This window comes from Sinocyclocheilus rhinocerous, unplaced genomic scaffold (assembly GCF_001515625.1).
Source record: "Sinocyclocheilus rhinocerous isolate Xijiao unplaced genomic scaffold, SAMN03320098_v1.1 scaffold357, whole genome shotgun sequence".
In the NCBI taxonomy this organism is placed as follows: Eukaryota; Metazoa; Chordata; class Actinopteri; order Cypriniformes; family Cyprinidae; genus Sinocyclocheilus; species Sinocyclocheilus rhinocerous.
The window spans coordinates 1,136,289-1,149,861 of NW_015649568.1; the positions used below are offsets into that span (position 1 = coordinate 1,136,289).

Here is a 13,573-nt window from a genome sequence, read left to right on the forward strand (position 1 = left end):
CGAGGTCGTGGTTAGAACGCTTGGTTGAGTGCATCAGACAAGACGACGATGAAGAAGTGCTTGCTGCATAGTTAGTGCATCAGAGAAAACGAAGAAGAGCAGCTGATGTAACGTCAAGTTTTCGCCATGTCGAAGACGCACTGTTTTTTTCCATAAATTGCTGACAGTACAATACTGTCTGTAATCTGTAGAATTTACACTTCAATTATGAGACTTTGGTATGAATAAATTCAACAAACAGCTTCACTGCAATTCATGTTATAATGTTAGAATTAAAGAACAATAAACATAATACATATTACCGTTGCACTTATCTGTACATAGTAAATGCACTTGTTTTTACCGTTGCACTTGTTTTTAAGCGGTTGTTGACATCGTATCTAAAATGTGATTTAGCCCAAAAAAAACAACAACAACATTACCACTCGCTAATATTGTCTTGCAATATCCGTGTGTGCATTGGTTCTGCGCGATCCTCTTGTTCAATATTCTCGGGGTCTGAATCCGGCTCAAATTGATATGGCAAGACGGAACTTGCTGCTTTGGCAAGGGGCGTGGCAGTACTGAAACACCGTCCAAGCTGTTTGCACCGTCCAAGCTGTTCGCCAATCACAACGCACTGGGACAGCTAACCAATCACAACACATTTAGTTTTTCATCAAACCCGGAACTAATCGAGCCGTTCGTGCCAGGCTGGGGAGAAAGGTATTGTAATAATGTAAATTATGTGAAAAATAATGCTTTTTTCGAAACACCAAGCATGAGAGCATTTTCTAGTACACCCCCAAAACAAAATCAAGACTTTGTAAAAAAAGCATAATTTAAATTGTTCAAGCTCATGCTTTTTGGTTATTTTAGTTGATCCACAAATATTAAAATATTTAAAAAAAATATTCTTAGAGGGGTCTTTTTTTGTTTTTGTTTTTTTTACATTTCTATTTATTTCATGATTTCAATTTATTGCCGTATTAAGCATGATATTTTTTAGTACCATAGAAGAAAAAAAAAGAAAACCAATTCAGTGGCCATTTAAGTGTGGGTGGCACATTTTACACGTAAACCTGAAACCACCTACCCTCTCCATGGACCCCAAGTAACTTCCAATAATAAATAGGACTTATTATTAATGCTGATACAATCACATTTACCGTTGCTCTTTGTACCTACCTAGGTGTACTTGCTGTATGTAAGCCAGTAGTGCGGGTTTGTTGGCCTCCCATAGGCCGGGAAGCTGCGCCTCTGGAGGAAACTTGCAGCAAGAGATTTCCAGTGTGAGCTCTAAACACTGTGCCCACACATAGTTATAGTCTTGCATTCCACCTAAGAGAACGACACATCAAACTAGTAACTATTAATTGGTACTAACGCAGCAACAAATAATCTGAATGTCTCATTAAGTTAATTACATTTTTCCTACTTTACAATCATGTTACAAAAAATGTATTCGTTACAATTACTACATCAAAATATTAGCTATGTTTGCAGGCACACTGTCATGAACAATTATTAAACTGATGCTTACAACACTTTTACCTGGTAGAGGATACCAGTAATATCCGTTAGTGATGCCGTGGGTGAAGTCCTGCGAATCGTAACAGCTGTTTCCGTTGTGCATTTCTCTGTGGCGGTAGGAGTAGGTCTTTGCCAGGTGGACAAACACGTCGTCGTCTGGGGAGATGCTGTGGCCTCCCTGCAGCTCGCTTCCTGAATCAAAGTCAATGACATTATGATGCTGGACTTGAAAGAATTCCAACAGATTCGCTGTTCATCATTAAGACAAAAGTTTTAACTGTTAAAACTTTTTTTGTGCTTTTTGTAAGGCATAATACCTTCATTATTTTTTAAATAATGACGTTACAACACACAATCATTTGACTTGCTTTTCAGAATAATAATAAAAAAACTTTCTGCTTTCAGAAATTGATTTATGCCTTCAACTCTGTAAAGCCTAGCTTATTATTACAAAGTAATAACACTGTAATAATAATAATAATAATAATAAGTATTATTATTAATATAATTAAATCAATACCTGATGTGAAGGTTTATATCAAATGTACACTAAATTTGCATATCAATTTTAAAACAGTTTGCATGTGTTTTTTGACAACAAATATTCATATTCCATATATCAGCCTTTTATGAATCATTTACCATATAGACCATATGCGCCAGAGAAACAAGTGCACAACCATCACAATGGAAGTCTTTGAACTTACATTTTTGTGGTAGATCTATAGCATTGCTATAGAAACTGCCAAAATAATTACATTGCACAAGTATTCATACCCTTTTCTGGGACACTTGAAATTTAGCTCGGGAACATTCATATCACTTGTAGTTGTTACTACACTTTGAGTTGAGTTAATCAACTCAACACACTCAATGAAAGGTCTAACAGCTGAAGAGTAATTAGCTGGTGAAGTGGATTTACTTAATGTAGAGCTAAAAAAAAAGTTATCATGAACATTGTAATGTACAAAGCAGATGTCATAAATGTCAGTAAGACCAGGAAGATTTTAAAATGAGCAGTTCATTCGTTAATTTGTACGACCTTACCTTCACGCTCTGGAAATACAAACAGAAGACAACAAGTGCAGTGCTAATATATATATCTATATGTATATATGAAAATGAGAGCCATGAAATTATACATGCATATATATATATATATATATATATACACACACACACACATACGTGCATATGTGCAATGCAATGACGAGAGATTGACAAACTCCTCAAAAACCTACTGCATCCTATTTCATATTTTAACATGATTTTTCTAAAATGTATGGATAATCAAGTAAGCATAAGTTGCTAAGTGTTCATCTTCAAATATTACTAACAATTCTTACATTCTTTCAAGTTATTCTTGTATTTACTTAATAAAAATCACTGAAATGTCACAGCAAAAAGGGACATGTACCACCACCTGAAGGTGGGACGGTTTTACAATTATTTAGAAAAGACCTTTTAATTACAAAAAAACAATCAAATAACAAAAAACAAACTACATTGTGTACAAGTTTCAGTAAAATTTTCATGATGTTGAACATTGAGAAGCCATACAATTTCCATATCAAATACAAGTAATCTTCATAGGGTTAACAATTTTCTATCATTTAAAAAAAAATTGGGGAAAGCTACTGCTATGGCTTCATTAGCAACTGACCTCCATTGCTGTTGTCGTAGGGATAGCTGGCCACCACCGCTCCTCCATGGAGATTGGCTGAGAGGACAAAACTTTCTGTCTTTAGCCAGTCCATCACGGCGCTGACCTCCTTCTCCCTTTCCCGCTCGCTATTACCCTCGAATGCATCCGGAAAATTGCGATTCAGGTCCACCCCGTTCTTATTATACCTGCAGGTGGGAAACCGGTTACTCACAGAAAAAAAGCTCAATAAATTAGCTTTTTGGAAATAATTGAGAATATTACCTTCATTCTGGCTCATACCAGTATTTTAGCATTACCCACAGAAATTACACACTTCACCTACATTTTCCCCCACTTATTTCACTCTGCGGTATTACTGTATTTTTTATATGTTTTATTAATTCACTTCATATATTTTAATTGTACACAAATGTTGCAATACAATTGTACGTACAGTGCCTTGCGAAAGTATTCACACCTCTTCTTTTTTTTTTTCACATTTCATGTTGCTTCCTTATGTTAAACTGCCAAAATAATTACATTGCACAAGTATTCATTATTCAGTATTTTCTGGGACACTTGGAATTTAGCTCGGGAACATTCATATCACTTGTAGTTGTTACTACACTTTGAGTTGAGTTAATCAACTCAACACACTCAATGAAAGGTCTAACAGCTGAAAATGCATTTCACAGCAAAAACCAAGCCCTGGGGTAAAAAGAGCTCCTGTAGAGCTCAGAGATAGGATTGTGTCTAGACAGATCTGGGAAAGAGTTCAGAAAAAAATCGGCTACATTGAAGATTGACTGAAGCATGTAGCCTACATTATCTTTAATGGAAGTTTGGAAAAATCAGGACTCTTCCTAGAGCTGGCCTCCTGGCTAAACTGAGCAGTCGATGGAGAAGGGTCTTGGTTAGAGTCATGACCAAGAAGATGCTGGTCACTCTAGTTGAGCTCCATGATCATATATGGAGATCGGGGAAACGTACAGAAGGACAAACATCACTGCAATACTCCACTGATCTGGGCTTCATGGTGGTGTGGCCAGACTCAATTCTTAAGGACCTAAGGACTCTAGACCAGAAAATCTTGTTTCTCTCAGTTTCAATGAACCTCAGTTCCAAGTATCATGTATAGAGAAAACTAGGCGCTGCTCATCACCTGTACAGTAGCATCCCAACAGTGAAGTGTGCTGGTAGCAGCCTCATGCTGTGGGGCTGTTTTTCAGTGGCAGGGACTGGGGGACTTGTCAGAGTAGAAGGAAAGCTCAACGCAGCGAAATATTGAGATAGCCTTAATGAAAACCTAGTCCAGAGCATTCAGAACTGAGTTCTGGGCAGAAGGTTCACCATCAAACAGAACAATGACCCTAAGCACACAGCCAGAGTGGTTTATGGACAACTCAGTGAATGCCCTTGAGTGGCCCAGCCAGAGCTTGAACTCAACTGAACTTTTCTGGAGAAACCTGAACATGTCTTGAGAAAATGAGAGCCATGCAATTAATAATGTGTCTTATTACCCATCTCAGACTTCCATCAAGTTAAGCAAAATCATTAGCATGAACACACAGATCTTGTTCTGCCATTTTCAATGCTGATTTGGGAGTAAAATGTGTTACACTGACAATGGAAATTAGCAAAACGTTTCATAAGTGAACATACGAGGGATATGGGATGTGTTGAGCTTTGCGAATGAAATGCATTCAATTGTTTGAAGTGGCCTGCTTAATACAAACAAATCATTCTTATATACAGTCATCAACAGGGAACAAAACACAGTGGCAGCTTAAGATGACAACCCCAAAACAGTCAAATTTTCTTTTTCTTTCAGACACTCACAATTAAACAGGCTCTTTTTAAAAAATAATTCATGATTAACAGAACCCAAAAACACCGTTTAGTGATGTTGACTCTACTTTCAATACCCCATTACATACCCATTTCTTTCACACATTCGCAACAAATAACATGATCCTTTTTGCAGCCTGAATCTGTGCTGACACCAAAATCTTAAAGGATGAAGAACATCAAAAAGCTAACCAGCAAACTAACAGGCCGTTCGCATTAGCTCGCGCTGATAGGGTCTAAATTTGTGCGGGTGGATTAGTGTGTTCGCCGTGATGCCGTCGGGTGGAGCAGAACAGAAGTGTATCCCTCAGGGATTCCTATCTGCTTACTGTTGCAATGCTTTGAAGTGCTCTTAAACGGTCTCTCTTGGTCAACAAATGCATCAGAGCTAAACCAGCACATCTGGATGCAGGAACACATGCTGAAATATCAATATTGCTATATAAAAATAAAACAAAAGAAAAGAAAAAGGTTTTCCTTATTCATTTTTTTAATTTTACACCTTTTACAACAAATATATATATATGTGTGTGTGTGTGTGTGTGTGTGTGTGTGTGTGTGTGGACCCTCTCATCAAAAAACACTCTCATATATAAAAAGTTTATATTTATCAATATTGCTATATAAAAATAAAACAAAAGAAAAGAAAAAGGTTTTCCTTATTCATTTTTTTAATTTTACACCTTTTACAACAAATATATATATATATGTGTGTGTGTGTGTGTGTGTGGGCGCGCAACAAAAAACCCTCTCATATATAAAAAGTTTACATTGTACTGTACAAGGTCCATTGTGACAAACAGCAACCCAAATTAAGAGTTACACAATGTTACAAAATGCAGCTCAGAGGCTAATGACAATATATTAAAACAAACAAACAGGTTTACTTGTTTTGGTTGGGTTTTGTACAGAGGTTTTGAGGTTCAATAGTCAAGTCTCCCTGGGTGGTCGACATCAAAACGCATATAAAACCAACCCAGGCGCAATAAACAGGATGTGTGTGTGTGTGCCACATTTCGCTGACGTTTAAACACAGAGCTGTTTCTTCCTGCTTTCACAATATAGTAATAATATAATAATAATAATAAAAGTCTTAAAAAGCTGGCCTGCACTCTCATCCTCAATGGCAGAGACGAGCTTGTTTATGCCAGGTTCTCTCACAAATATTGGAGCTCTTCAACTTGTTTGAAAGATTTTTGAAAACAGATTAAGCACCACATTAATCCACTCAGATTCTCGTGTCTGGATCGGATTGGCCTTGGGTTGTTTTCTTTTGCTGATTGCCGGCCTCATCCAGACACCGGATTCCTCTCTTAAGACCCTCGAATCTAAATCACGGTGGATGCTTAAGCTGATCGAAGTGACGTGAAACAGATTCGGGCATAAAAATGGTTGATTAGCAGCTTTTGGCTCTATTAAGTATTTGTCTAAAAGAGCTCTTGAGGTTTCCATTAGTGGTGAGCTGTTAGTTTGATGGGGCAGAACAGATCGCTGCAGGCTTATCGCTCTTGTCTATATTCTGTACCTGTGACTCATGTTGGCCATTTCTCTTTTACGAGCTCAGGATTTTGTTAGGGTAGCTCATCCTGGGTCAGTCTAAAAAGGCACATTGCTCCATCTGAGATATATAGCGTGATAAAGGAGGTAAACCCGATAGGGTTTACTTTCCTTCAACCACTGTTTATATGTAATGACAGCCTGGAGTTGATCCATCATGGTGTTTTCAGGATTCTGAAACTAGAAATCAGTGCAACTTTACACACACATTCCTTGCCACACAGTTAGATTTCTAAGCATGCACACATGCAGCCATAAAATCTTTGTCAGCCTGCACTCCAGGTCTGTCAGTATAATTTGGAGGAGTATCAGGGGTGTCACGGGGCGTCTGGATGTGTTAGCGCTATTAATCTCTGAGTGAAAGACTTTTAATAGTGTTTATGTTGTGCTTTGTGGCTGTGGAGAGATCAGTGCAGAATGGAAATATTTCTGGTGTGTTTCACTGATCCTTAAAGGAATAGCTTACCAAAAATTCTGTCACTGTTTATCGAATCTTGTTGTTCCAAATCTTGAAGTGAATGGGAACTGGGGCTGTCAAATTCCAAATATGACAAAACAACACCATAAAAGTATCAATAAAATCGTCCATTCGACTCGTGGAGTTTCAAATAATTTGTTATTAATATTTACGTTTGTGTGCATTCAAAGATACTAGTTTTTCATCCAGAAGTTCAAAATTATGCAAATACATTTACATAAAATACAAATTGGTTAAAAAAAGACAAAATAATGCTTTAGATTTCCGAGAAGAATACTTTACGCCATTGCATGCAGTGTGATGAGGTTTGAAACGTCAGTTCTACAATAATAATTACGATTTCTCTTAACAGGTTTTAAAATAATGTGCAGGACACTGTATATACTGTGTAGGACTCAGTAAGTAGTAAGCCAGTATCCCATTCCTAAATCCTCATTCCACCCCACCCTTCCCTGTCTGCCATTGTTCAGAGCCAGAGCTTGACATGTCAGACTGCTCTAACAAACGCAAATGTTTGTTAGAGCAGTTTTCAAAGCACCACAGAGCCACACTGATTACATTGTTTAGGAAGTCAACCTAGATTAGTTATAATTATCCCTGTACATTAAAATGAGGCAGAAATTGCATGTTGCCCTTTAAAGAACAATACTCTTTATGTGTACGGTGTTTGAGAGATGTAAAAGATGGAACCAAGATGTAGTGGCTGTGTTCTACTGCAGACTCTCAAACTCAGCCTGAGGAAAAATTCCTGCAGTCCAGCTGTGCTTTCGGCATCAAATTATAGTACTTTAGTTAAAAACCTCAGACGAGTTTGATTTGCGCCAATGACAAATCGACCGTTCGTGTGCGTGTTCGCTTCTTTCCGCAGTGAGAAAATGAGGAACGCCGGGCCAAAATGTCTGGATCTTTTGATCGCCCTAACCATCTAAATCTAAAACCTCAAAAGTTGTCTTTTCTTAAATCGGAAGGTCAAAGTACTGCCATATTCGACATAAATCTGACAACAGTGTGGATTTCATTTGCTACCAAATATAGTCACAGTACAACAGCGTGTGAAAATAGACCACTTCCCAAATGAATTTATCAGAATGTCCGTTTCCTATCAATTAGTCCTTTGAGAAAAAACATTTCCTCTCAATCTAAAGGATGACAACATGATATTGCTAATTACGGTCTGTAACTCATATCTGCAAGGAGCTAATGTTTTTTTTTTTTCACAGACTAACAACAGAGATTATCCAAGCAATCTACTGTATTAGATGCCAAGGATGATTTTATTTAATAAACTATTGAACTTTTTTGGGGCTATATATAAATATGTCCTTTCTTTCTCCACAAGAAACGTTCATATACAAAGCAGCCCTGTTTTTAGTTTTCGGTTTTCAACATTGATAAAGAAATGGTACTTTGGGACCAGATTGGCACATTAGAATCATCTCTGAAGGATCATGTGACACTGAAGACTGGATTAATGGCTTTGCAATCGCAGGAATTGTCCCCAAATGTATAAACTCAAGCACTTTGCAAATAGTATGTTTCAGGCCATTTACATGATTGGAATGTGTATTTTTGTCTCTTAACTTACTTTTCAAAGGAAACAATGACTCACCACTTGTGGTGTATTTTTTTTTCTCTTCGCAGACTTGGCGCACAGACAAATCAAAGGTATTGGTTTACGAGAAATACATGATGAAGACTTGCTATGGCAGAGTATGATGGAGTCTGGAGTAATCTGAAGTATGATTTAAATGCATACATAAATGTATAGGTTACTAAAATGCAAAAAAAATAGCAATACGACTGTTGGATAAAGATATCGAGTAAGACCATCAAACTCAGACATTGTTCTGTCAGTGGATGTAAAAACTTTGCATAGCTTTCCACAAGGTTTGAGCAATAGAATGCATGGCTGAAGTTAATTAAGTACCTGAGCGACAAAGTTTTCCTTTGTTCTTCTCATTTCACAACAGACTGTTTTGTGAAATATTCTAAAAGTTTTTTTCAAAATATCTTTTATTGAAAGATATGGCAGTGCCAAGCATTTTGTCCTCAGAAGTAACGCAGGAAAGTACATTTATTTTAAATCTTAAAATGTTTTTGTAATAAACGTCAAACCAGCATTGGTTATTACATCTGTTCAAAAGGCTAGCATAGCTTTTCAGGATGCCTTGAGCATAACAGTGTTATATGGTATCAAATTCAGCTAAAAAAAAAAGCAGCAAAGGAACTGCACAACACCTTTGGATCAGTTCCTCATTCTTTCCTGAGGACAGCTTTTGAGTTCTTTAAGAACTCAACAATTTGTTGTCAATACATTAACAACAAATCTGGTAAAACATTGCTTCCAAGATTTGTAATTTTGTCTCACAACACCCAGCTTTACTACAACATGGAGACCTTTGGAAGTAGGCATCATGGCGGGGTGCACCATCTCCCCCTTGGCCTTTACTACGGCAATGAAGCTCTTAATCAGAGCTTCAAGATGGGTTGCAGGAGGGGAATGACTACAGTTTGGTAAGTGGTTACCACCGATACGAGCCTTTATGGATGATATAACAACACTTACAACAACAGTCCCCTGCACCAAAAGACTTCTCGAAAAGCTTCATCAATACATCACATGGGCGAGGATGAAAATCAAGCCCAGTAAATGTAGAAGCATCTCCATTGTTAAAGGTCATGTCACAGATCAAAGATTTCATACTGATGGAATACCTGTACCAACTGTTTGGGTTGATGGTAGGATGCAAAATTCAAAGACACTGGGCAGTTTGAACAACAAAAAAAAGGATACCATCATATCAATAAGACCTTGCTGCCAGGAAAACTCAAGCTGTTGATAAGCGCACAGGTCAAACAGTGGCTCGGACTTCAACAGTGCTTGAGTGGAAAATGGAACAACCTATTACAAGTCTGGTGGAAGAATTCAAATATACTAAAACTAGGGTGGTTATGATCATCAATGACTCAGAAAATCTTGCTATTCGAACAGCATCCCCCCTCGGGTGACAGCGGGGAGAAAGTGGAATCCAATTGAATCCAACTGCACCGTGTACGATGCAAGGTCAGCTCTTCATTTCAGGGTTGTGGTTGGTCAAGTCCAGCATGGGAGAGCTAGCATTGGGCTCATCCCAAAAGCTAATCAATGGGACAAGGCAACATCAAGGCAGAAGAGACAGCTCGTGGTGGAAGAGATGAGGTGGCAGAGCAACACGCTAAGGCCATTTCAGTGGCCAAGCAGGATCAATGGACTGACTGGGTGAACCTAGAAAAGAGGAAACTCAGCTGGCGTGATATCTGGGAAATGGAGGGACCTCGGCTGAGCTTTCTCATCAGAGCCAACCTATGATCTCCAACCCACACCTCAGAACCTGAATCAGCAGTTGGGAAAAGAATCCACTTGTTCCCTGTGTCAAGCACCTGAAACACTGACACACATACTATCAGGATGAGCTACAAGCCTCACTCAAGGCCATTATACATGACAAGAATCCAGTTCTAAAGCATTTGGCATCAGTCTTGGAACAGAGGTGAACTACCACAAATGCTTTTCAACAAACGTCAGTAGGATTTTCCTACTTCACACATTTCATACCAGCAGGCCAACCTCCAATACACGACATGACAACAAAATACGAAAGCAGTCTCGAGCAGTCAAGCATTCTGCTCGAGACTGGAGGATGAATGTGGAAACTGGTGTTTCCCCCAGATATGAGGAGCTTACAGTACCATGGGAGGATAGAGTGGAGGAAGCATTTGAGAGAAAATGTTTGAAGTACTCTGAACTGGTAACCGAAGCTGTGCAAAATGGTTGATCCTTTTTTATAAATATCTGACCTATTTTGGTACAAAAAAACTTGGTAAACTTCATGAACTAATCTTGTAAATAATATAAATGAATGAATAATATAAAAAAATCTAAAAACTGCATTTCATGACCTCTTTAAGTAACCAGATTCAGAACTAGAATCAGAACGGTTCATTTGTTTGTTCTTCCCATCTCTCTTGCTCATGTGAAAAGTCATAGGTTAAGGTCCGTTGGATCAAAATAAGAGACAGTGGCAGCAGCTGACGGGTTGTTTTGTTTGTTTCAGTTGGTTGAGAGTGGTGGTTCATGAAGGAGTGCCAAACCTCATAGGAAGCTCATACCGAAAGCCACGGCAATAAGAGCGAACCGCAGCATGTAAAAATACCATCGTCATCATTGTTGATGTGCACAGCTGCATGGCTGCTGTTGTAGCACGCTCACTCACTTTCACTCTTGCTCAGTCTCCTCCTCTTTGAGCATACCCACCATATCATCAAATCCAGATTAGATCTGTTTTCAATTGCACCCCATCTGTGCAGGAGCGCTTATGTGGTCTCAGGCTGCAGGAGCGGGACGTTTTGTATTCAAGAATGTGGCTTCTACGATATTAGATTAGGTCTGGTGTGTCTCCAAAGTTTTGGGGCTTACGGAGTTGGACATATGACTGAACTTGTCTCACACGGCCTCCATTGCAAAACCTAGTGAGTTGCCTCACTGTCTACTGCCTATAAAGGCAGCTACCTTGACATGGCTCAGCGATTTACTGCAGAGCAAATTCATAATCAAATATTAGCATCACTTAATGGTGGATCTGATGACGAAGTTGTCGGCAAACAAAATATTGATTTTGAAGATGAAAAAAAGGAAAACGTTTGATACTGAATGTACATGAATGTAAGTGATGATGGTGGTAAAGCAGTTGCTCAAAACGCCCTTCCAAGTCCTTCCAACAAAATATGCTTTCCCACAAAGAAAGCACAGACTCCCACAAAGAAAAACATGACAATGCATATACAAATATAAATGATATTTAGCATGTTATTCTTCAGGATATCAGGATATCAAATATCAGGATAGTTTTATACTATTGCTAGATATGCATTCCGGGTGGCTAAAAAGTTTGCTTTATTGCTAATCGTATGGAGGGATTACAGATTGAGATCACCCAGTGGGAACTTCCACGCTTTGCCTCTATACAACCCATCTACATCATCTAGTTTCTCTGAACAAAAAAGGACAACGTATCAATGAAATCAGAAGACACCAAAGTGATTGTACGGCATTTTGTCATCCGGTTGGCACAGTGTGATCAAAAGCCGCATTGTTACATCCATGGGATGAATGAAACTTGGTGGTCCATATGGGGGTTTTCATATCTTCTGATTGCAGATTTCACCATTTTTTCCACATGAGTATATTTTTGTTTATCAGCAGGCTGTGGCGACAGACCAAGGAAGTTATTTTCCATTGCTTCAGGCTTATGATACCCCTTTCCTCCAGGAAAACTATGTACACTGTTTGGGAGTCTGTGGGTCACACAGTTTGAGTTTCAGTCCGTTTGCTCTTTTTTTGCCGTTTATCTTTGTGCGTCTGTATGTGTGAGTAAGATCCCTCATGCCAGATAAGATGTGTGTTTTCGGCTTTTGTATCCTGCTTATCTGCAAAGTTGTGGATGATTTGTGGGAAAAGTGCTCTGTATCTCTAAATGTCTCATCTGAAGCATGATTTCTCCGGGCAGACCATTACAGGCTCTGACAACTTGGAAACAAACGGTTCTGAATTCCATGCAGCAAAATTAAGCTTTTCAAGGAGAGAAAAAAAGATTTTGCTCAACTGAATGTTAAAGGTTGATTATGGAATAACAGATTTTCCTTTCAATGTACTAACTTTCAAAGCTTGCAATCCACTCAGAATTAAACTGTATACCTTATTTACACCACAATATCCTATGTACATGAATGTAAGTGATGATGGTGGTAAGGCAGTTGCTCAAAATGCCCTTCCAAGTCCTTCCAACAAAATACGCTTTTCCCACAAACATCACAAGCTGGCTTTCATATAACGGTAGTAGCCAGTACATGTTTCAACATTTGTCTTTTTGTGTTGCACAGAGAATGGAAAACCAGGAAAATCATTGTAATAATTGGGTGAAATATCCCGGTATGTATGCAATATGTACACAAATTAAGGACATAATGTAGATGGCTCAGTGATTGTTTAAGTCCAGATTTTAAAGTGCCCCCATTATGCCATTTTTAAAGTTCCCAAATTTGTTTTGGGAGTCTCCTACAATAGGTTTACATGCAAGCAAGGTCAAAAAACGCTTTTGTTTTCTCACAATATGCATTTAATTTCATCACATTTTCCAACGATTCTCAAACAATTTGTTCGAAGCGGTCTTAAGATTCAGTCTCTCTAAACCCCTCCTTTCCGTGAGCCTGCTCTGCTTTGATTGGTCATATCGGCCAGTCTGTTGTGATTGGTCTACTGCGTACAGCGCGTGTCGGAAATGATACACCCATTGCCATAGTTCCATATTTTGAACGCTCGATAGAAAATATAAACATCTATTATTTATCATACTTACAGGTTGTGATTCAGTGGAGCCAGCTGGTCCAGATAAACTGGGTACTGAGCCATCTTTCAAGAGTAAGCGTTTTGTGAATCCCACGTTGAACTCCACGAGATTAGAGAAGCAGTCGTCAGTAAAATGACGGGAACACAA

General features: G+C 38.5%; 1 protein-coding gene across 4 annotated transcripts in view; it reads right to left on the reverse strand.

Annotated features, from left to right (window-relative positions):
* LOC107710685 (carboxypeptidase M-like) overlaps positions 1-13,573 on the reverse strand; it is a 50,146-nt gene that overhangs the window by 4,379 nt on the left and 32,194 nt on the right. For all 4 annotated transcript variants that reach the window (XM_016515520.1, XM_016515518.1, XM_016515519.1 and 1 more), the window contains 3 exons: positions 3,176-3,363; positions 1,534-1,704; positions 1,168-1,320 (listed from right to left, as the gene is read on the reverse strand). In XM_016515520.1, the coding sequence (XP_016371006.1) occupies positions 1,168-1,320; positions 1,534-1,704; positions 3,176-3,363 (512 nt within the window). The remainder of the gene's footprint in view (positions 1-1,167; positions 1,321-1,533; positions 1,705-3,175; positions 3,364-13,573) is intronic.